The sequence below is a fragment of the Bombus terrestris genome, chromosome 14 (assembly GCF_910591885.1).
Source record: "Bombus terrestris chromosome 14, iyBomTerr1.2, whole genome shotgun sequence".
NCBI lineage: Eukaryota > Metazoa > Arthropoda > Insecta > Hymenoptera > Apidae > Bombus > Bombus terrestris.
Genome location: NC_063282.1, coordinates 6386909 through 6411969, shown reverse-complemented (window position 1 = coordinate 6411969; position 25061 = coordinate 6386909). Strand labels below are relative to the sequence as shown.

At 35.2% G+C, this 25061-nt stretch overlaps 4 protein-coding genes across 6 annotated transcripts in view; 2 read left to right on the top strand and 2 right to left on the bottom strand.

Annotated features, from left to right (window-relative positions):
- The window catches only part of LOC100645219 (ADP-ribosylation factor-like protein 4C), a 54162-nt gene extending 43235 nt beyond the window's left edge, over positions 1-10927 (bottom strand). Inside the window, exon 1 of the mRNA XM_003400722.4 lies at positions 10579-10927. The gene's annotated coding sequence lies outside the window, so the exon portion shown is untranslated. The remainder of the gene's footprint in view (positions 1-10578) is intronic.
- Positions 10928-12790: 1863 nt separating this feature from the next.
- Positions 12791-14407, top strand: LOC100652137 (28 kDa heat- and acid-stable phosphoprotein). The gene is made up of 5 exons (XM_003400695.3): positions 12791-12981; positions 13130-13227; positions 13596-13724; positions 13794-13924; positions 13999-14407. The coding sequence occupies exons 1-5, from the start codon at positions 12972-12974 to the stop codon at positions 14213-14215; spliced, it is 585 nt and encodes a 194-aa protein (XP_003400743.1). The 5' UTR covers positions 12791-12971; the 3' UTR covers positions 14216-14407.
- A 203-nt stretch (positions 14408-14610) lies between these two features.
- On the top strand, positions 14611-17580 carry LOC100650742 (lysophospholipid acyltransferase 7). 2 transcript variants are annotated; one of them, XM_012316266.3, is made up of 7 exons: positions 14611-14746; positions 14844-15123; positions 15676-15947; positions 16025-16176; positions 16250-16458; positions 16529-16850; positions 16923-17580. In XM_012316266.3, exons 2-7 carry the CDS (start codon positions 14915-14917, stop codon positions 17142-17144), a joined length of 1386 nt encoding a protein of 461 aa, XP_012171656.1. In that variant the 5' UTR covers positions 14611-14746; positions 14844-14914; the 3' UTR covers positions 17145-17580. The 2 variants fall into 2 exon arrangements, with proteins under 2 accessions (XP_012171656.1, XP_003400731.1); XM_003400683.4 differs by having other exon boundaries at positions 14661-15123.
- On the bottom strand, positions 17566-21856 carry LOC100644191 (serine/arginine-rich splicing factor 2). 2 transcript variants are annotated; one of them, XR_007226250.1, is made up of 5 exons: positions 21541-21856; positions 21185-21328; positions 20403-20600; positions 20181-20270; positions 17566-18560 (listed from the first exon to the last, which is right to left on the bottom strand). XR_007226250.1 is itself a non-coding variant. In XM_003400713.4 (4 exons), exons 1-4 carry the CDS (start codon positions 21720-21722, stop codon positions 20264-20266), a joined length of 531 nt encoding a protein of 176 aa, XP_003400761.1. In that variant the 5' UTR covers positions 21723-21856; the 3' UTR covers positions 19067-20263. The 2 variants fall into 2 exon arrangements, 1 of the variants encoding a protein (XP_003400761.1); XM_003400713.4 differs by lacking the exon at positions 17566-18560 and having other exon boundaries at positions 19067-20270.
- Between the last annotated feature and the right edge of the window lie 3205 nt (positions 21857-25061).

Here is a 25061-nt window from a genome sequence, read left to right as displayed (position 1 = left end):
CTGCCTAACATCGAATATACGGTTAAAACAATTTCAGCTGAGACGAAAAGCCACCCCTACCAATGGAAGACACCAGAACGCATCTCTACCGAAGGTTACATTAACTAAAGTATCAAATAGTTTAAGAAAGAAACCTCTGTTGTCCCTGCAAAGTTAAAATTCCAAAATACGCCTCTGTTTAAAACTTCCCTAACTATCAAACAGTTAAGAGAAAGTTGTAGCAAGAAAAACCTCGAACCACCGCTCTCAACCAAAGATTCCTGAGTTATCCCAACAGACATTGCAAAATGCGCTTCTGTCTAAAACTCGCCTAACTATCAAACAGTTAACAGTCAAACGGTTAAATGAAAATTGTGGTAGGAAGAATCCGGAACCGCCGTTACCAAACAAAGATTCCTAAATTATTACCAAGTCATCCCTGCGAACTAGAGGTTTCAAAACATACTCCTGTTTTAAAGCTCCTCTAACTATCAAATAGTTAAAAACACAAAAACAAAAGAAGAAAGAGAACTGTAGGAAGACAAATCTTGAGCCACCGCAACCAGTCAAAGATTCCTAAGTAGCTCATAAATCCAGAGAAAGAGAGAGAGAGAGAGAGACCACAGCTGTTTCTAAGCATATCGAAGTGGTCGTTGGCCAAGAGTTAACAGGATGACACCGAGATTAGCAAAGTGGATCGCTGTGTCAATGTTGCAGCTGGCAACGCGGCTGGTTGCCTCGGTGCTGCTATGTCGTATCGGTGGTGTTATCGACTGGCAATGGGGCGCATGCGTGCCAACCAGCCCCCGTCCTTACAACGGCACATCGACGAGGACGTGGTCGTTTCTAGGAGACCGAACAGTCTAAACAAATGGTATCCGAATCCTTCCACATCCTGACACTATCGTACCATCTTTTTAACGCTCTTCCTTTCGCAACACTCTGTCATCGTCGACTTTGTTCTCGATTAGAAGCGTGAAGTTAAGCTCGTTCCTCGAGCTGCCTCGTCTTCGAGCGTCTTCTTTTTTCCGATGAGCATTCACAGGACCAACGAAGAAGAAACGACCGTGGATAACGTCTTCCGGCTGATGATCTTTATTGACGAAAGAATCAGCCTCAAATAGGCTGAAACGCCCATTGAATAAGCTCGAGCAATTATCTGATCAGATTGCGTTTATTGCTGGCTGCATCGGTGCTGTCGTAACGCGGCTCGTCGCCTGAAAATATTGATTTCCTATACATTCGCGCCGTGAAAATTGGAATAAACGCTGCAAGTATCTGTATACGCTCCAACTGACGTTCCTCTGTGTTCCATCTTCCTTGACTCGAATGATTTTGGTGAAACTTCGTTTCCATGTACAAGTTTCGATACGCGAAAGTTTCGAAATAATGATCTCCCTCCAATAAAATTAGTATTCGATTATTCAATTACAGTGATATTCAAATATTCAAAATTCATTTTAAAATTTACGAACATATTTTAGTTCTCACTAAAATTCCAACTTAAACAGCAAATTGTAACTAGTTTTTACGCATGGCGAGTATGCTCGTCGTAACACAGAATATCGCCATTCCTTCGTGACGAGTATACTCGTCGAAAACAGCTAAATGGATAAAGGTCAGAAAAATCGGTGCGCTCGAAAATGAAGTTTCACCCATGATTTTCTACATATATGTATATACTTAGTTATTCGACGAGAATCCTGAAGATAAGAAATTTTCTCATGTAAAGTCGCACGTGTTTGTCTTCGCATAAATTATTTTTCTGATTAACATAACGTCGAGACGTTCTCCGTAAATAGAGCATCGTGTAAGTAAGACGTGCCTCGAGCCACGTTCTCCACCTTCCGCCGTCTGAAAATCTTCCTCGGGGCTGATAAACTGATCAAATAAATTTATCAGTTGTTCCGTAACGCGACAAGAGACCTTCGTACGTGTTTAACCAATCTGGATCGACGTATAAATCAACAGAAGTCGTGCTAAATTCGTCTTATCGACGAGGAAGCAACTTGGTTTCATTCAATCGCGTTACGCGTTGCACTTTTGCGCCAACGTGTTTCCTCAACGTTACAATTCGCTTCTTCGGGGCAGAGCTGAAACTTCTTCGCTGAGATTCAAAGTACGAACAACCGTGGAAAGTAGAAAACCCGCTTTACTTGCACTGACACGCTCGAATAGTCCGCAATTGCAAATGCGATACGTTTGCAAAGATCGATCGTGCTGCACGCGCGAGAGCCTCTTCGATTCGTAGATGACGCACTCTCTTTCGTCGTGCTTTGTTCCTTGTTCCACGCTTCTGTATATTTCTGTATATGCGAAAGTACACCTTCGGCACGCTTCGAAAATCATAAATGATATCATCGATTCCGAGGAATATCTTATACACAAGTTGGACGTGTTTACAGTCATTGGGATTTACGATTAGCAATTTGAAATTCCAAGAATCGAAGGAGCGCGGTGGTGATCAAGAAACGCGCGAATCATGAAACTTGCAGCGGATCGATGGCCGGATGGCGGTCGTGTTTACAGAGGAAAAGCAGTCTGGAAACTCTTTACCCGGTCAACGAGAGTTCGTAATCGAGAATCGCAACTCCGCACTGGGTTCTGTCGACCATGCAAGCGGAGACGCCGAGCCAGCGAATAATCCGCCTCTCCCTTTCCGCTGCTCGTTCGCTGTGCCGCGACCAGAAAGGGGTTCGATCGTTGCAGAACTATCCACAAAACGATTTCTGATAATATTCTTTGTGGAAGCGAAGCTTATTATGTTCTCCAAGTTCCGTGAAAATACCGCCGTTTATCTTGTTTCTTAAGGCTTTATTCGTTAGACCATTTTATAAAATTGCTATCTATAGCGAAAGATCTACGACGACGAGGAGAACGTGTTTGGTAAGTTTCTACCAATAATAATCTTTGAGTACATAACGAAAAGAATTGAAATGGGCCAAACGTTTCCTTTTTGCATCTTCTCTTTCATAAGAATTCATAAAACTCTTAACCAGTTAGCTGTTGCGACCTGTTTGAAAACTTTGAAAAGTGCGTGCCTGGAATGTGTAAAAAGTAAGCGACGACGAGTATACTCGTCGTAACACGGACTATTGCCATTTCTTCGTGACGAGTATACTCGTCAAAGACAGCCAACTGGTTAAACGAAAACTCTCCAGCTCGTTGTTTTACCTAGTGAAATTATAAAATACTAGTGATATTACTACTACTATTACTACTATTACTGGTATTACTATTATTACTATTACTACTATTACTACTATTACTAGTATTACTATTACTAGTATTAATTATAATACTAGTGATATATAATACTAGTAATATTATAAAAATACTAGTGAATTTGGTGGATACTTTGCGATATCCAAGGCTTGGAGAAATGTTACCTTCCGATATTTTTCGAACAATGTTTCACCATATTCCGAGACTTGCAAGAATATTAGCTCGTAGTATTCCTTGATGAAAATTTTACAAGGTATATATACAATTTTCAATAATACAATTAAACAATATATACAATTAAACAAATTCCGCGAGAATTTTCTTAATTACCGTAAATTAATCAAGATCAGCTTTTGTTCGAAGCTAATGATACTTCAGAAAATAAACTCTACGATTTGACTGTCTAATTTTCTGGATGACCTTCGGTCCACGACATCCACAGGCAGGGACCCTCTTTTATTGAATTATTCGACTCATCCGCATCGTTTCTCTGCAATCTAAAGGGTGTCCCTTTGATTGTCCTATTTGTTTAACGGGGCGACGTAGTCGTGTCGCTTTAAATTCCCTCACAAAAAGAATCCTGGCTTTAATTGGTCACTCGATTATGCTCAATTGCTCGCTCCGGATGATACTCGGGCAAAAATCTAGTCGACCAACGAAAAAGAGAAAAAGTACGTGCCATGATTTCACAAATCTGTTTTATCAGGCAGAAGAACGTTCCTCCTTCTTCATCTCTCGTTCTTTTCGTCTTCGCTCGTGTTTTAAAAATCCTACGAAAGCAGAATATTGCTAAACGCTTTACTTGTGTATATACGTTCCAAGAGAAAAATACCGTAGAAATAAAATTTCATAGTAGAAATTCCCAAAGTAAGAATCTCAGAGTCAGGAAGAAAATTCTAAAATAAGAATGGTATACTTAAGAAGAGAAAAAATTAAGATTTCGGAAGAGGGAGAGTATCCCTGGATTTATCTCAAACAACAAAAAACTAACACTCGTAGCAGAGAGCTAAATAAACCTTTGAGCACCCTCTTGGTTCTCACCCTCGCGTCAAAGACAACTCGCTTTCTTCACTTTCTTCACACTTACCCTGACCTTAACCCATGCGGGGTCCTCAAATAATAATTAAACAATCACTCGCTAACTAAGACGACTCGGGAAATATACAACACTTACTTCGTTATTTATCTCTCCACTGTTCAGAAAGTTGAAATTTGGCCTCTAAATGTACATTCACGTGTTTAATTCTTCAATATGTACAACTGCCTGCTATCAAAAGAAGAGTATAGTATTTTAAGAATACTAAACTTACGTTTAGCGTCGTACAAATCCGCCTTTTATCAACGAGACGTTATTGGCCTTTAACCAATCAGCTGTTTCTGACGAGTATACTCGTCACAAAGGAATTGCGTCTAGTTAAAAAATAAAACAGTCGTCTCGTTACGACTCGATTCTATTATTACAACAGTCACGCACACTCTGTGTTTGACGAGTATACTCGTCATCGCTTACTTTCCGCCACACGCTTTTCAAAGACGTCGCAACAGCTGACTGATCAATGTACAACGTGCAACGATCAAAAAATGGGACGATGTATTCTCCAAACAAAGTTCAAAGTGGAATTTTAAGATATGGAAGTTCAGCTGCATTGAATAAAGTCCACCAGGCTCGTGTTTCAACCAAGAAAATACGAAATATATCGTCCTGAAGAGCCATAGATGCAAAGCAGTTAAGAACTAGTTTTCGCAATAATCTACGCGACGAATTTTAAATGGAATCGCAGGATTGCTATCACAATCGGTTACATGATCGGTAACAAAATACATCGATACACGGTGTAATTAAATTAGCTCGACAAAGAAGCAGTCGAGTGAGAAACGCTGAGCACTCGTTTGAATATGTATGTCGTTTTGCTCGTGGAGAGTTTCGAGAAAGGCTGCTTCGAAATAAATAACCCACAGTCTTATCGCAGCTAATCTAATCTAACACATCGGCATCGTATTCCGCGATGGTTACCCTCCGCACGATTTATCGTCGATTTACATCCAACGTCTCTCCCCCTCATAAACGAAAAACCAATCCCTGGGATCGCTTACTGCACTTTCGTGCGTGACGAATGTTGGAAATTCTGTTCCAGGAAATTGATAACTTAGAGTCAGCCAGTGATCAGGTAAAAATCGATTTTTCCAAGTGGAAAGTCGAATCTTTCGTACGTAAAAAAAAAAAAAAGAAAAGATTTCTCCATTTTAAGAGGACAATCTACAGCAATTTCGTTCAAGATCCTATGAATAAAATTAGAAATTTAAGGAGAATGAAAATCGATACTATACTAAAGAAAATAATTAGCTGCGTTATGAAGCTAGGAAGGATCCAAGCAACCAAACCCTGAAGAAACTCGAGAAGCTTAGCTTCACATTTCTTACAACCTTCGCTATATAATTTGCCTGTAAATGAAACTCGTATCCTTTTGTCACGTGGAGGATCTGAATCTCAACTTCGATTTCGATCTCCGAAGAATCTACGATAAATTCGTTGATTATCCAAACACCATCAATACCCACGATTTTCCGAGTATTTTCACGAAAGTGGAATAGAAAATGTACAGTAACGAGCAAACGCGTGAACATAATTCTAGTCTTATGCTAGTTTCATACAGAAGGCGATAATTCGAGTCATTCATAATCATCTTATTGCTACTTTACTAAATAATTATTTAATTTTGTATAATTACAAGGTGAATCCGATCAACAAAACATAACGCTTTATTTTCAATTAATATCAACGATACGCGGAATATTTCTCGAAAATAGAGACGGAAATGAAATACCGGTGGCGTTTGCGAGTTCCTCGTCACGTGCTAACGTCGTCGTGTCGAGATTGTTCAACAGAAACAAACGATCATAAAGCGGCGAAACACAGAACGCATCGTCGCAGCTGTGAAAACACCGCCTTCTGCATTCGGTCGTCGTCTATTTTCCAGATGAAATCGAGCGACTCGTGTTGAACACGAGTCGGATTCGCCTAGTTCTCGGGACGGAGCGTCGAAACAAGCCGCTTTCGCGAGGGAACGGCAACCAGGAATGCCGTTACTAGCTGCACGTGCCGATTATAATCGCGCCATCGATGCGCCAGCGTACCGATTTTCACAACGAAAGTGATTTCACGCGCGATCTTCCGAGCCCGTTACGTTCCTCCGTGTTTTTGCCATTCGCTCGTTTCTTCTTCCACCTTTTTTCGTTACAAGGTTTTTCATACGTTTGACGAGTAACGGATGTTTGGTGGAAGATCGAGACCAAGAACGATTCTCTGGTGTAGAATCGAGAGAGAGGAACGAGTGTTCGACGTACGTTGGAAGCAAGAAGGAGCACGATCGCTTGGGATAAAATCAGGAACAGGAGGAACGAGTGTTTTGCATTAAACGGTTACGATGAATGAAAATCGGAGGAGCTTCGGAGAGTTTAGCGGGAAAGTGGTAAAATCTTCGGGCTGCGAATTCGAGATGGGAAGAGACGGTTGTTTCGTACGAATTCGAGAGAGAAAGATTAATTCAACGCGGGGAAGATTGAAACGAAGAAAAATGATTCTTTGGTATGGGATGAATTTTTGGTATAGAACGGTTATTATGATTAACGAGTCGCAGAAGCTTCGCAGAGAGATTAACAGCCAAGTGGGAAAGTTTGTAATTTAAGGAAACTGAATGTAAAGTTCGACTTTAGTGGAAAAATCTCTACTTTCAAATATTGTTGTACGTGCTCGTAAATTCTTGCATAAACTGACAAACGTATCCTCCAGATAAATGCAGATCTTACACATTGTTTCCTGTACTTATCTCCGTTTTGGAAAAATTCCAATCGTGAGTAGAACGGATCTAACACCATGAATATCACTTTCAACGCATATTGCGAATATAACGTTACATACAACTCTATGTAAATTTAACATTACTCTAACATTACGAGGATAATCTATGTAGTATGATTTAGTACATAACAGAGAAGGAACTTGTGAAGAGAATAACTCCAACACTATGTTACGATTACTATACATACAACACTATAAATACAATTTTTACAATAAAATACAAACAGTGGAAGGAATTCTAAATAAGTACAAAATCTTCTACAATTCTTTTCCATAAGAGCAATCAAACTGACGTTAAGAAGCTACTTAGCCGATAACGCAAATAACTTTTTCTTTCTCTTAGGCTTCAAAGTTGAATTGAAAATTCTAATTCTGAGGTATTAAAGATACGACGGAGAATTGAGCATAAATTAAGGATACGAGGAATAAAGCAAAAGCCCTTGGACGATAGAGGGATCAAAGTTAACGTTTAACGCGTCATCTGTCAATCCACGGGCCTTCAATATCGTCGAGGTAGAAAAAAGAAAGAATGTCCGAGTTACCCGACTCTTAACCCTGTGCTCGTGCATGTCTGCGATACTCTTTGACTGGTGGTTTTAGTTGTGAGCGTAAATTATTGGAAAACCATTAGTTCTGAATGAAAAGACTTGCACGAGCCCTCGTGCCCGTGTCTTGCCTTAGCCGATAATGCTGAATCCGACGAGTATATAATATATTTATTTTCGACGAGATCACTGCGTGTTTCGTCACGATGAAATTCTTAACACAATCGTGTCTTTCCATTAACCGCTTTGTCATTAGGGGCTTGAATCTCTTCTTGTGAAATAAACCTTGAGGAATTTCATGAAAGCGATCGCTGGAAAACGATGAATTGGGGACCTGGAATTTCCAAGAAGCGAACACACGTAAGAAATTGTGAGGATTCGAGAGCCAGCACGTTTCAAGAGGAAGAAAGGGAGAATTGCTTACGGATGATACCAATTTTCCCAGAGACGTATGATCTTCCATTACAATGGTGAACCCTTGCTGCAAAATTGATCGCGTTTCTACGATGATTTGGTGGCAAGCCTTTCGCCAAATCAAATGCCTGCAAGATAAACTATTGAAATTACCGTTTTATGATTTTACCATAAATAAACTGTACATTTTGGAAAATCGTGGATTTAACGCTGCATAAATAATCGTGTTCGCATACGAATTTCGTAAACTACTAAAGAAACTCTGAGCTGAAACATAAAAAATTAACAAGGCAGCAAATGTTAAGGATATTCTAATCTACGCAGCGATGTTTTAATATTCTAATTTAAAATGCAAAAAAAAAAAAACAAGCGTGACGCCATTTGCGTCTCTTGTAATGTTAAACATTCTCGAGCATGGTATATATAATTTCATAAGCAATGTGCGATACCGGTGCTCATAAGATATTCAGTGTATCGTGAAACTGACCATTCGTCACCGTAACACGGAGACGATGCGCTCGTTACATTTATGAGAACAATTAAGGGCAGGCAGGAACGTGAAGCAATTAGTGCGACGCGTATGCAGATGCAACGCAACGATCAAAACATCGTAGCAGTGGCGAGACACGCACCGACGCGAGAGGAAACGCCGTATCGACGACGAGAATGCATCATATGTGTCGGTGGTAAGAAAACGCGACGAGAAGCGGTGCACGTGATACGACGCTTAGCCGACACGTTTATAGAACGGTTGAATATTTATAAAGCGTGGCAATGACTCCAACCGAATGTTAAAAGTATCCACGTAAGTGCATCTCTGCTGTAAATACGCCAGGGGGTGCTCTTACTGCTTACAAACTGAACTGTCGTTGTACAGAGTTATTCGTTTTCAAGAATTTGTATTTTCGACGTGATCTTGCGCAGAATACTTGGAAAAACATAGTATTTGAGTATATGACGTATGTATTATAGGTTTGAAAGCGTGTTCGATAAAATTGAGAAATACAGTGGCTGCAAAGGGTACTTTTACACCGTTGTATTATTATAATATACCTTGTTATATTATATGTATACCTTGGTAGATCTGGTTTCATATCATTTAGTATTACTAGCATATAACTACAAAAATTTAATACTATGAAAGTGATACAAGGAAAGGAGGTGATAAAAAAAGTGCTTAAATAAGGTTACGTGCGATACTTTCTGTAGTCACAATGGAACATTTAATCTTAAATATAATATTGGTAAGAATAATAATTCACCTAAAGTACAATTTTATAAATGGAAAGATATAAGATTAAATAAGATAAATTGTTCTGACACTTGAGTCTCTATCAGTCATAAAGTTTATATCCTCTTCAATTTAAAAAATCAGTCTTCGTTCGTCACTTACATTCGTTTCAAGTTCTCAATTATGGAATATTCCATCTACGAGGCTGCTTGACTTATAGAGATGCACATAAAATAACGTTTAGATTAATATAAAAGTGTGTATACGTGAGATTTTCCATCGAGTATACCATCTGATGGTATTTCTAGGATTTTTTACGGTGATTAAAGGGCAAAGAGAACAGGTATCCATTCATGAGGCACAGTGAGAGAAATGAAATAACCTTGACTGCTCTACGAAGCTGTCATCATCGATACACAGCTCCGTCCAAGATTCATTCACACGCGATACGAGCTCTGCGACGATTCGATCGAATTAACCTATTGCCTTATCAATTTTTCCCTAACCATATACGTCAACGTTAGCTATTTACTTCTTCGATCTAATTCGTTTCACATTTACATATATGTTACATGCAACTAGTTAACTTATTTATAATCTTTTAATTTTGAAATAAAGTTAAAATCAAAATTGAATTTTCCAATACCAGTAAAATATCCTTCGAACAATGTGATTGGTTCTTCTCAAACAATACATCTCGTGATTGGTCCTTGTTAAACTGAAATATTACTTTAATACCTACATATGTACAAGTAGAATCTGCTGTCGTGTAATTGGTCCTTTTTAAACAATATATCGTGTGATTGGTCCATCCATATATCGTCTAAGACGAACCATTGAAATATTGTATTTACGTAATTCGTATTCGATAATCCACTCGATAATCTTGTAATATTGAATTAAAGTCACAATTAAAATTGAATCTATTATATTTAATTTCATTCCACATAACGAATAACATAATGAATACGATATTATATTTCTTTGATTTTCTAATTAAAAAAATTGAATCTGAATAAACATTTCTCTTATCTACTAAATATCACAATAATTGATCTACTTTGAATATTTTAAACATATATTTTTGCATGTTATATGCATTCTGTAGATTTTTGAAGCCTTAAATATCTCAAAAATGTTTTACTGATTCCACACCACAAGGCAAGCGATTAGTCGAGATTTTATCGACACCCAAATATTTTGACAGCACTGACGAAGATATAATCACAACGACAATCACAATGATTTCCTCTATCAAGTTACTTTCCTCGCGATTACATAATTTATAACGTCAATATTATGAAATGATACTTTCGGTGACTTACCATTTTTTATTGGAATATGGGAACCGTATCCGAAGCCCGGAGACACTTACAGCTACGGTTGACTATGGACGCACAGAAACACGTTACATCGACTTTGACACACTTCTCGCGAATCTCGAAAGAGCAATCGAATTATCGGTTTCGAAAGCGACAGAAATTCGAATGATGTATTCCACGATTACAGAACAGTGAGCACCCGCGAACAAATAGAGTTCGATTTCACGACTTGTTCAAGTGAATGACATTAGAGCACATCAAAACAGTCAGTCACCGGCTAACATTTAAGAGCACGATCTGTGTACATCCGACCAGTCCAAATACCCGAAACAGACTGGCTGCTTCCTTTTCGAATCGTAATCTACTTTCGAAAAGAGCTGTTAGGTGGCAGCAGAATACAAAAGCCCGCCATATTGAACCGTCAATAAAAGCGCTTTCGTTCGAACACTATTTGCATCAAAACAAAGCAATTAATATTTATTTAAAAAGTTGATTTAATCTTGAAATATTACTGGAAACTTTATAAACATCGCAGAAGGGATTTTAATAAGATTTTCATTGTTATTTCATGAAAAATTGTTGCTTCATTGATTAATATTTATTTAAAAAATGGCTCTTATCTTATAATGTTATCCAACAACCCATAAATATTTTAATCAACAAAATAACAATCTTTTAAAAATGATAAGGAAAATTTAATACAAAATAATTGATATTTGTAACAATTCGAATCTCTAAAATTATGCGATACCAATATTATATACTAGGACTAAAATATCATTCTATGAATAACTATGAATAGAATGAACAATTTATATTGGGACAGAAATTTATTGCAAGCTACATAACGTATTATATATATGACTCTTTTAATATTATGGACGGTCGGAACTCTCAGATTGATCCCCCTAAAAAGCAACCGGCCGACCAAGTCAATTGTTCTTAAATAATATAAATTGAAGACTAAAAGAACGTAGCCAATAGTGACCAAGCACGAACAAGCAACCGCCACTTACGCATAACATGATAAACGAGAGAAAAAAGAACAGTGTGAATCACCAGTACCAGTCGTTAAATAATTTCTTACGCTTTTATGAGACTATTCTTGTCGAAGTAGTGAGACTTAAGCCCTGATATTCTCGACATTTTTTATTCGATAATCATATTTTGTTTTCCAATTTAAAGAAAAACACGCAAAAAGGAAATGCATATCCCATAATTCAAAATAATAACAATCAGAATTTTACAATTTAAATTCAATGGTAAAAATCCAACAAACGTTTCGGTTCAAACTTCAATAACGATTTGATACTAAATAATTAACTGTAATTATAACTGTAACATTTTTTTAATAAGGAATTGAATTTCCATAGTAATAGAAACGGTTAAATTGAAAATAAAAAATTTCACTACCTGTAAGTTGGAATTGCAGACAGATGCATGATAAATTCTGCGTTAGGTGTTTTGACGAGAAATTTCATGCACGGAATGACTTGCACTTGCTACTCAATACTGACTGATTAGTAGCTAATTGGCACCCAATACAACCGTGTCAGATGCATCCAATTACTTCGCGATTTCGTGTTTGTAGACAAACTAAAAAATTCATAAATATCCTATGAACACATGTTATTTTATACCGCGAAATGAGATTAGTTTGAAAAATGTGTCTCTCGCGATAACTTTACTATCTATAACTCTTACAAAAAAATGAAATTAGCTAGAATATGAAAAACGAGAATTGAATAATTTTATAAGATTTTTGAGAAAATAAATTTAGTTTGCTCAAGTTATCTGGCAATTGATATGTTAACATGTTACATACATATATCAGTCATTAAAGCATGAACTATGTTGTTCAAGAGTGGAAAACAAGACAGAACTCAAGTTTCCAACACGTTAATTATTGTTTCGCAAAGATTATATAATCAAATTTACATATTTTAAATTAAAAATTGTAATCGGAATGACGTTGAAATATAAACATTAATATTTATAGTAAACGAATAAATAACTATGAAACTTACATTCGTACGTAGAGACGAGCATTCAATTCCAACCAAGTCATTAAATATTTAATCGAGTTTGCGTGTTGCTACGATGTAAAGATCAACTTACCAGCATATTTGTAACATGCACAAATTGTAAAATAAAAATTTTTTATTTATGCCCTTGAATTGTTTCAATAAACCTAGGAACGTTACCAACCATGCAGGCAAATATTCTATGCAATAGTTCATGCCGCTAGAGCTCGTGGTTGACGACCAAATAAGCAGCAGTGCAGTATTAATCTGACATTAAACGTAATTCCTCTCTCTTACAGCAGAGAAGAGGTATTTTCCTTCAAATTTCCGTACAATAATCATTAAGTTGACGTGATCAATTGGTTCGAAAAAATGCCACGCGGTAAGCACGGACAAATTATTATTTATTTCACACTCGACACAGTTATCATCATTTCTTCCCCACCACATTTCTTGGCGAGAAAAACGCAATTTCGTATGTTATGACCTCGACGAACGAATTTGGATCTAAAAAGACGGTTTTCTTTTAGGTAAATATGTCAGTTACAAAGGCCGGAGTCGTCACTTCACTAACCCCGAGGAACTGGAGGAGCAACGACGCCAGGAGGAAAAAAAGCTCCAGTGGAGAGTCAGTATTTTTAAGTTAACCAACAGCACGACGGCTTAGATATTATTATTAAGTACGTAAGGTCGAATTATCCTTTGACGGTTGAGCGTGATTGTGCGCACCATTACTGTGATTTTTCATGGAGCACGATACTCCATGTTGGTGCAACCGTTTGAGAGAACCGGGCACAAACCTTCAGAAAATTCTTAAGACTCAAAAGCGATGGATAGATCCTTAGATCCTGATTTGTTTCATCTGTTCTTTCCACTTGCATTTGTTCTTTCAAAAAATGTTACATAAATTTTACTTAGGGGGCTGGTAAATAAAAATTCATTAATGTAAACGAAACCCTTCATATTTAAAAGTTATAATGATATTGTTTTTTTTAGAAAAACAAAGGGAAGGATAGTTCAAGTGATGAGGAAGACGAACCCAAAGCACACGGTGATTCAGTAAAAAATAATAGTTCCTCGGGAACAGATTCCAACAGCGAATCAGAATCAGAATCGGAAACTGAGGTAAGTTAATCGATAGAGATTTATAATAATCGATAAATGATAATTTTCCTTTCTTCTTTTAATTTGCAGGGAAAGACAAAGGGTGTAGAAAATTTAATTCAAGTTGAAAATCCAAATAGGGTACAAAAGAAAGCAAAAAAATTATCTCAATTAAATCAATCTTTAGACACAGCGAAACCAGATTTATCTCGTAGAGAACGGTAAAAATCAATGAAATATACAGAAATTTGTAACATGTAAAGATTGGAGAAATCACTTTTCTCTTCTTTTTTAGGGAACAACTAGAAAGACAGAGAGCATATGCAAACTACCAGAAATTACATGCGGCAGGTAAAACGGAAGAAGCACGCGCGGATCTAGCACGATTAGCTATAGTTAAACAACAACGGGAGGAAGCGGCTAAAAAACGAGAAGCTGAAAAGAAACAAAAAGAACTCGCTCTTCAGAGGAAAACGGAACTTAGGCAAAAAGCTCTTGGCAAAAAATCCTAGAACGTTTTAACTTGAGTCAATTAAAAGATATTTGATGTCACAGCTACTATTACATTAACAATGATGAACAGTTAAAAAATCTACTTTCATATTGATACTAATTGAATGAATCAATTCGCGCATTTACAGAATGCGTTTGATGGAAATATCCCTGTTTAATTATACATAAATATAATTATTACAACAACTAAACTATACCTGTATTATTATTCAATATCTCCTACCTGACATGTAATTTTATTTTACTAAGTTGACAATTTAACAAAATAATAAAATATTATGTTTACTTGCAATCTGTAAAGAAAGATGTTCCTAATATTTAGATTTTAAATTATGTATAATTATTATTTAAATTACTTTGGTAAATATAACTTCACTCTACGAAATTATTGACTCAGCAAAAAATCAATGATATACATATTGCATTTGTCTGTAATTTACAAGAGAAGCAAAAATATACAGTCGAATGTTTCTATCATTTAAATTACAAATTACCGAAATTTAAATAAAAGAAGAAGCTTGTGAATAAATGTAAATCACCAAAATTTTCTAGTAATTGTATAGTAATAATATCCGATTTATTAACGTACAAAGTTCACCGATTTGATTACGTACAATTTAACTGCAGTCGGTGGGACGGAGGAAATGGGATAGGATAGAAAGAAGACACAGTAAAGTTTCTACAACTGAGCTGATACGATGTGGACGGATGTAGTTTACGTCACACTGTTGTTATTTTGTGTATTCGTCGGGTTTTATTATCGAAAAATAGAAGATCCAGAGGTGAAGAAATGGACCGGCACGTTTATTGGCATCCTATTAACAGGAGTTGTCTCAGGAAGTTATATACTTTTTCCTTTGATTTTTTCTCTGATTAACGCTATTATTATAACCAACATCTCACCAAAGTATGATATATTAATTCGTTAATTATATTTATTTGTCAATTTAAGCAAGGAGCGTTTTAGCTTATAAATTGTATGTCATAATGTGTCAAAATTATTAACTCATTTTTAACTGAAATATTTTTAAAATTATTTTTAATGTCATCGTATCTACTTACCTTGCACGATATAATTTTCTTATATTTCGATCTTATCTAAAATTATAAATGTACAGATCAAATTAACTGTCTGTCATTTTTAGATATATATATCTCAATATTGTACTGTTCTTAAAAGACATAATTAGCACTTGTTAAGTATCAAATTACCACCAATTGTAACTTGATTGCCAAATGGAAATATTAATATAATGAAAATCCTCGTTCTTTGAACTAGTCTTTATCATCTTATTTTATGTAAGATGCAAAAATTTATTATTTCTTTCTACTTAATATTGTGTAACATAAAACATAGAAATTATTCTAATAGTAAACGCTCCTTATTCCTTTTTGTATTCATATTCCATTCTTTTATAAAACTAGTTAATATCATTTCTAAATTTGTTGTTATTTGCAGGAAATCTCATATTGTCAGCTTTATTTTTTCATTCTTCTTTCTACTTGTTATATCTCGATTAGGGGATTATATTGGTTTACCAGTACCATCAACTCATACAAATCTCATACTGATGATATTAACACTAAAATTATCTGGACTAGCGTTTGAACTAAATGCAGCTATTAATCCTCCAGCTGATGATCCAGAAGGAGTAGATAATGAAGCAATAAAGAATGTTGGATTTTTAGATGTTTTTCATTATGGTTTTGGCTATATGGGACTTTTGACTGGTAATTCTATGATACTTTAAGTAACTATGATTAATCTGATTTTGATATTATATTAAATGTAATATTTCTCTCTACAGGACCATACTATCGATATAGAACATATTGGGATCATCTATATAGGCCATTTTCTAAAGTAGTAGATCCATGGCCTGTCACGCTATACAAACTGAAACAAACTGCATTCTTTGTTGTGCTATTCTTCATAATGAATTACTGCTATCCCGTCAGAGTAATATCAGTTTCCATTTTACCAACAAATATAGGCAGAACTATAAATGATTAAGTTTCACTTTGTATTTCAGTATATTTTAACAGAAGAATATGCAGAAAGATCTTTCCTCTATAGACACTTATATATGTATCCTACATTCGTCCTTTTTCGAATAAGAATGTACATTGGAATGGGTTTAGCAGAATGTGGGTGTCAAATGGCTGGACTAGGAGCATATCCTACTAGATGTAAGCCTATACAAGGACTAGGTCCCAAAGATTATAAAACAACAGAAACATTGTAAGAGCATCCTTTTGCCCGTAATAGTATTCATTATTTGAAACAAAAATATAGTAACTAAATGTTACAGAGCTAAAACACCTGAGAAACTGGAGAACGAGGAATTGGATTTTGAAACTGTATATAATATGAATGTTTGGAAATTAGAAAAATGCAATTCGACAAGAACAGCTATGAAAACATGGAACAATTGTGTTCAATATTGGTTTGGTGTTTATATCTATAAACGACTGCCAATGAAAAATATGCGAGCTCTTTTAACCCTATTACTTTCTGCTGTTTGGCATGGTTGGTCAGCTGGCTATGCTGTTTGCTTCTGTCAGATTCCTCTTTTTCTGTTATCAGAGGACATATTCTACAAATTTTATCAGCAAGCCGCTGAAAACAGTATCGTAAGTTCTATTTTCGATATCTATTCATAACTATTAATTGAAATTTTAATTTATGTAACTTTCTTTTTTTAGGCCAGAAAATTATGGTATTTGCTAGGATGGTATGAGAAAACAACTTGCATGGCGTATTTGGGAATATCATTCTTAGTATTAGATTTCAAAGAAACTCTAGCTTACTACAAACTTGTATATTTCTCTGGTCATATCATAGCACTTACGTTATACATTGCAGCTCTTTACTGCAAATTGTATATTTTCAAGAAGCCTACAGGAGATAAGGATAAAGATAAATAGTCTGTAAATCTATTGCATTATATATAAATTTTCGTGTCTTTCATGCTCGAGTTGATATAGAAATATCTAAATGACACGTGTATTATAATACGCTTCGCATAACTATACGCATCAAGTCATTTAAAGATCACTAGCATAGCGTAATATTAAAATATCTTTTAGAATATTACATCGTTTCCCTTTAATGTAAACGATAGAAAAATTTATTGATAATCATAATTAAGAATAATCATATATGATTACAATTGAAATGCTTGTCAAAAAAATGTAATATATTTTTTGTTACTATTGTTAAATTATTCGACTTGTAGGATAACGAAGATTTTAGATTTACACTATTTAGAAAAAAGAACGAAAAATTATCTTTGGATAATTAGGTTTTAAATTTTCCATTGATACAAGTGAGGAATAAAAAGTTCTATTTCTTCGACAAGAATTCTTTATTGATCAAACCCTTCACATCTCTACAAAAATTTATATTCTTCCCCTTAAAAAATCTTTTATTTACTGCAACATTGCCTTACCTCTAAAATACTTACTACTCTATCGACGTTCGGTGACACCTGAAAAAAGAACACAGGAAAAACGAAAGGATCCCATTGCCCACCCTCAAAACTTTCCCAATTATTTGTAATGTGGCGGCAAGTGTTTCAAGCGATGATCATATAAACATTGGAATCGTTATAGGTTATATCGAAAACGATATTAACGATAGATACGTTTTCAATTTCATTAACTATTTAAAAAAAAGTGAAAGTCAAAATTGAAACATCTGTTTTTAAAATTGGGCGTAGATTAGTATCTTGGAAGAAACTAATTTGAAAATTGTATAAAATGAACCATTGAAGGGAAATGAAATACATCTTGATACGTCGACGTTAAGAAATTTGTGAAAAGGATATTCGTACTTAGAAAATCGACATTTAAACTCGTTCAACTTACGAATCAGACCTACACAGCTGGAAATAAGATAGTACATAGTTGATTTCGAACGGACCATTGCTGGAGAAATGATTTGTTTCAAGAAACACGCAAAGCAATTGGTAGACATAATAGTTGAAATGTCGAGTTGCTGCTTGCGAGGTCTGGTGATGCTCACGTGCTACCTGCAAACCGGACGATGGTCGAGACCAGCAACCGCGTGTGGCTTTTCGTCGTGTTCTGCATATTTCTCTGCACTCTCGAGACCGTACCCTCTGCGATTTCTGCACGCCGACCCCCCACAGAGAGAGAAACAGCTTTCGCTCACACACTTTCTCTCTTTTTCTCGCCCTGATCGACTAGCGCGAACCTGCTTTCACCAGACCACCAACCGCTCGCTACTGCAAACTGCTTACAGCCCTGCTACTCGGCTTACTGCTTACTCTCAGCTACCCCATCATCAGCTACACTCGCCACGCCACTCCTTTCCACCGCCTGTGGCACCATAAAATTACAACTTAGTTATAAGGAATAAACGTGTTACATCCGTGTGTGAGGAATTTTATCTTTTTTTTTCTTTTGTTGAAAGATGTTTGACGATCGATTAATTATAATATTAAAGATAAGACCAATGGTTAAATGCTAAATTATCTTAAATTCTAGAATTTGACCTATCTAAGATTAATGACAGCATTGTTTTATACAAAATTCGAGGAAGTTAATAACATTCAGAAGTGAACGGCAGTATGTAAGTAATAAGTAAATATGAAAGACTGTACCACTGTTAATTTCTTAAGCTTATGATCTTAATTGGGACATTTTGTTTTTAGTCTCATTGTACTCGATACAAGAAAATCCATAATTACGATATCGAAATTTTTTCGTAGACGAATATAAATGATATAAAATTTTCGAGTAACTTATTTTTCTGACAACATTACCTACATCTACATATGTAGTTTTTAAACACTGTCTAAAACTATGTGAATAGTTCCGTCTTCTGCATTTTATTACACTTTATTATAAATGGCAATCTTACATAAATAAACCTGTATATTGTTACAGAAACGCAGAACTTATGTCTATAATCTATATAGATTACGATTTTTAATTTTTAATTTTTGTTTAATTTTAATTTTAATTTTTCTTATTTGTTTCTTTACTATTTCTGACTAATCGAGTCGTAATCATAATTTGTCGATCGAGTTGTAATCACAAACAATGAAAAATTATTCCAAGTTATTACGATGTAGGAAATTAGCTTAAACTTTGTACAGAAATTGGACTCAAGTCGACCACATACAGTTTACATTACCTGCTAATTACCATATTAACACCCTCATGTATTTCCAGGAATATTTAATCCACCTTGCTTGGTTCAAATAATTTTTAATATTGGAAAACGATTTCACAATTTTATCAAAACAGTTGGTTTCTTCTTATTATTTATATAGAGATTACTATATAGAGATTAAAATATTCATAATGACTCAAGAAACGAAAGAAAAAGAATAAACTGTTGTAATCATTTATAACTCACTTATATCGAGATGTACTGAGAATTGTGCACACTACATTTTAACATAAGATGAAAACATTTTGTGATCGAACTAATAACAATTTCTTTTACTTAATTATTTATAGAGTGTAAACTTGAATATTATCCGCTCCATTGTCAAGATGTGAAATTCCTGTCATTGTTCCAGAGCAGAATAAAAGATCATTCATATAAGTGCTACAGCACGTTATTTCGAAGCTCTTAATAGGATAATAATGAATGTTAATTTACTGATCAAAACAAGCTGTTTCGCTACAACAATGTCCATACACGCGAAACCAGAAAAACACATTTACTTTCTTCTGATCAGAAGAAAGCATTGATTGAGACAATATATCACTTAACAGAGTAAGAATAATTATGAAAACTTGCAAATGAAAATCCTCGCGAGTCTATTAAACTCACAATCTAAATACATTACATTAAAATTAGTATTGGGTTCATTTTTCTTTTCTTTTGGTAACCCAAGTGGTGCGTCGTCATAATTAATATGTAAGTGACAGAAGAAATGTGAACGTGCGACAGTGTTGCTCTAGATATAGAGGGTAATAGAATACCTTTTTGTTCTCAAGAAACGATTATTCTGCACTCGCAGCACGTGCATCAGTTCACAGTTGTACTCGTATATGGTTCAATTACTTCAGTCCCTACATGGAAAAAAAATCATGTTATATGAATATATATTATCGATGATACAACTAACATTATGACTGAATTTCGTAGAGCAAATGTATAGTGATAAGGGTAAATTAAGTTTCATCTATTATCATAAAACTTACCTTGATTTGGAGCGACTGTCTTTTTGCCTATCTGGAGACTTGCTGCGAGAACGGGATTTTCCACGTGAGCTCTTACTGTCAGAACGCGAACGGCTGCGGCTTCGACTATATGAGCGCCTGCGATCTCTATCTCGGCTCCTTGATCTACTGCGTGATCTAGAACGCGAGCGTCTTCGATCCCTGCTTCTACTACGTGATCTATAAACAAACATGCTATTGATACAAAGCTACATAGTATTGCATGTGAAGTATTTTACTTAACCTTTATGTCGCTCAATTAATTTCTTCAATTATTTTTGAAAAGTTTCAATTTTATATAAAAGAGATACAAATTGTTCGTATCTTTTGCATTGGCTGTACTTTACTTTAGGGAACAAAATTATTGACATTTTCATATGTAATTATATTATTATATACTACATATTATCACTAGTATATACAATGGGATGAAAAAATATTCAAGCACTTATAGACATTTTTCATGAATACTTTGATAATTTGTACAAAGTATATGTTTGTAATAAATACATATAATTTCAAAATGTTTTATACGATATATACAATATGAATATAGCAACTTTTTATAGTAAACGTCCAAATACTTTTGCACACCACAGTATCGTTATTGGTGATCTTCACAATGAAAAAAGAAATTTTAACAATATGTAGATTAAATTCAAATCACACAGTGAGTATACATATGTGTTGGACTATGGTATAAATATCCCAACATAAAGGTATACAGATTTTCTATATACTGAAAATGTTTTGATAACAATTACCTTCCTCGTCGTCGGCTACCACGACTTCGATGTGGTGAAGTTGGTCGTCCATATCGAGCCATTTGAACTCTAAGTTCCCTACCATCCAACAGTCTTCCATCCATAGCATCTAATGCATCTTCCGCATCACGCTTATCATAGAATCTAAAACAATGACTCACAAGAATAAAAATGTTATTTTAGACATATATAATATATATATGTTATTAGACGATACATATTGTTTGGCCATAATATTTGTTGCTATATATAAGCTTCGTTATCTGAATACTACAATGACGTCACACTGATAAATCGTAACCAACAGAATGCGCACAAAAATCGATAAACACTAAGAAAAATAGATCTTTATATACCTAACGAAAGCAAATCCGCGACTTTCTCGAGTAAAACGGTCCCTGGGTATGTAAATGTCGCCGACCTCGCCACATCTTTCGAACACGCGTCTCAGATCTTCCGGCGTCGTTCTGTACGTGAGATTGTCCACTTTTAAGGACACCATCCCATCAATTCGAGGTGGTGGCCTACCGTAACTCATGTTTTTCAATTCTTGGAGGACTTCGAATTGAATAAAAACAATACTACAATCGACGAAATCAGTTTTAGATCAAGTACCACAGGTGCACACACGTTCAACACAAGATGGCGAGTAGCGGAAGAATGAATTCTACGCGCAATATGGTCGGAAATGACGTAAATAAAATATCGCACTACGCGCGTCAAATTTTTTTTGTACGAAATGCACATATTTTTCTTTCATTCGTAAAATAAATTGATTTTATTAATGTACTGATAAAACAAGGATATTTTGGCAAAAAGATTATGATTTCTTTATTGAAATGAGTTGCAGCAAAAATTTAAAAAAAGCAAACAACAAACAATTGTTTTTGGTGGAAGTGAAAATTATCTATAAGGACTATTCTTTTTATTAAATATGTTGCAATATTTCATATAAATTAAGTACTCCAATAATTTTCTTTTATTCCTGCATATAATTTATGAAAATGTAAAATGTATTTTCATATTCTTTTTAATACTACATAGGAGTGAAATGACTTACGTTGCTCACTTCCGGCCAATTTCAAATTTAAACGGACAGCAATTTTTATCGAAAAATAAATGAAAACGTTTGAATTTGCTCTTGTTTTATCGAAAGCAAAAGAAAGTACACAAAGGTTTTAATGGAACAACGTTGCTCTACATAAGAAAATATCATGGGAACTAACGTAGAATGACATAGATAACTTCGGTGAAGGAAATATCGACTCGTCTTTTATGTTTCATTTCTAAACAGGTTTTTATATAAAAAAATTAAATTCCACGTACAATATCAGACACACGCGGTCAATGGTGGTGAACATTGATCGCAACAAATCGTTAACGCATTATTTTTTATTTAAGTTTCAATGAAGCTGCATCTGTGGTATCACAACAATGCCCTTGCAATAAGATGCCCCACAAAATAATCTGTCAACATCGCTTAAAAATCCACCGATACAATTACAGCTTCGATCTCCATTTTGCACGTTTACGAAAACGAATCATACCAACCGTAAGAAAGTGCAAACGCAATTGTTGTACATTTTGGTCCTTTACCCGCCGATCTTCTGTGTCTGTTGTATCGACATGTTTGCATGTTACGAGACGATCTTTCGTTTGATTAAGGAAATGTAGGCAGAAAACAAAACGTTAATTTTTAACGTATTTTAAAAAAGATCGAGTGAAAAGAAAATTTAAAAAAAAATGAACCGAAGGGCAAACATGTTAACAACAAACACAGTACTCACAATACTTCTTTGACTTAGCTAGGCGGTAGGCGCAAAAATAAGAGACGTCGAGTGATCGCAATTCTCGCTCTTATTCTTTTTTTACTTTTCTATCTTCCTTTTTCTCTGAAGATTCGTGAACCATTGGCAGAGCCACGAGTATGTATGCGAAGCGTGGTCTCGAAATAAATGGAAGTAATACGTGCAGGAGTAATGTCGTCGAAAGAATTTCTAACAAACCACATAGCGATATTCGATTCAATAAATAGCTTAGAAATGTTTAACAGGTATCTTATTATTACAAAATACAAACGAGGAAAAAAGAGAGAAAGAAAAAAAGGAGATTCGCAGAAGAGATTCTGATTGCAAGAGAAATGGAAATGAGATGATTTTGAAATCAGACAGCGACATTACATAGAGAGCGTATAATGAAAGAGATGAGGATTGAAAAATTAGACCCGTAAGTTAATCGAAGATTATTATGTTATCACCTGTCATGTGTAATAGATGTGCTTCGCGATAATTATAAATTAAAAAAGGGTCCAACGATTCCATACGTGGGATACACGACTTGTTACAATTAAGATTATTAAAAAATATATATATATATATATAACATATATGTATATGTATATTATATAAAACACAGGCGAAGTAATGTCAGTAAAATCGATCTGTACGGGGCGAAACTTTCAAATATCTTGAATGACGGAGGGAAAAAATGTATATCTGACAATTGTTGAAATACTTGAGACCGAACTTGGACGACGCGACGTCTCTTCGTGCATTCCGTGGGCGTGGGACGTCGCCCCGTTCAAGCCACCGCTTACACTAATTACTATTCAACAATTCAAAATACTTATAATGATACACACAACCATGAATAATCTCAACAGCTGCTGGCCTTAGCCCGAACTAACTTATTATCGTAGATAACCGTGAATACAAAAGTAATTCATTTTCTCTTTTCATATTTCTTTTTATCGTCATTTATCTATTGCTACGTCGCATATGTAATAAACGTATAATACGATATTACATATCGAGTTTTCCTTTTCTCTTTTTGTTGTAAGTTAGTTTCTGGCCGATCAAAGCTCCGTAACGCTCCTACGAAAAAAAAAAAAAAACAGACGCTGGTTCATCAGATCTTGCTTTACAATCTTCCGTCGTTAATTAATTATCTCTCTCCCTCCATTTCTTTGTCATTTCTCTCGTTCGTAATTGTTTCTTTCTCCGCTCAGTTCGCATTGTGGTTGTATACAAAATATTGTAATCAGGGCATTCACAATCATCAATCGCATGCCTTTTCCTTCTCCCCTTTTCCTTCGCCTTCTTAATTTCGTTTCTTCGCTTGTAGCGTACAAATGTCATGCGCTTTCAACTCTAAGTCGAAATTCGAAAAAGGGAAGAAGAAAAAGAGAACGCATCCGCTGCCTTTACAATAGTTCTCTCTCGGCTTCACGTACGATTTAATCCATCATTCTCTGTCTCACGTTTTAATTTATATCCGTTTATTAATATTATTACGCTCGATATAAAAATAATACTCAGTCGATTAGTACAGATTTAATACTCGATGTAAGAACTGGGGAAGGGGTCTTAGCGCTTCCAGTTTCTTACAGTGTGTATTTTTATTCCTCTTTTTTTTTTCTTTTTTTTTTTTAAACCTTTTTCACAATGTTTTACGATTTACGCCTCTATTATCGCTTCTTCTCTTTACCGTTTATATACTTATCGTGTGTACGTAAGTTTCTCTTATGCATTAATGTAAATTGTGTATGTTTAATGCGCGCCTCTACGCGTGTAACGTGTATGTGTGTGTGTGTGTAATACGTGTATTTATGTGTGACTTAGGACTTCGACCAAGGAAATCTCGGCGAAATCAAAAGATTCACGGTCGCGCAGACGGACGGAACAGTGCTGCGAGTTAATAATTAATTATTTTTCAACGCAAGCCGCAGAGAGGTATCGACGATTCACCCCTTATTTATTTTACATTTTCCATCTTTCCGCGAAAACCCCTTCTCTCTCTCTATCTTTCTTTCTCTCTCTCTCTCTCTCTCTCTCTCACTCTCTCTTTCTCTCTCTCTCTCTCTCCATTTGTCATGTAC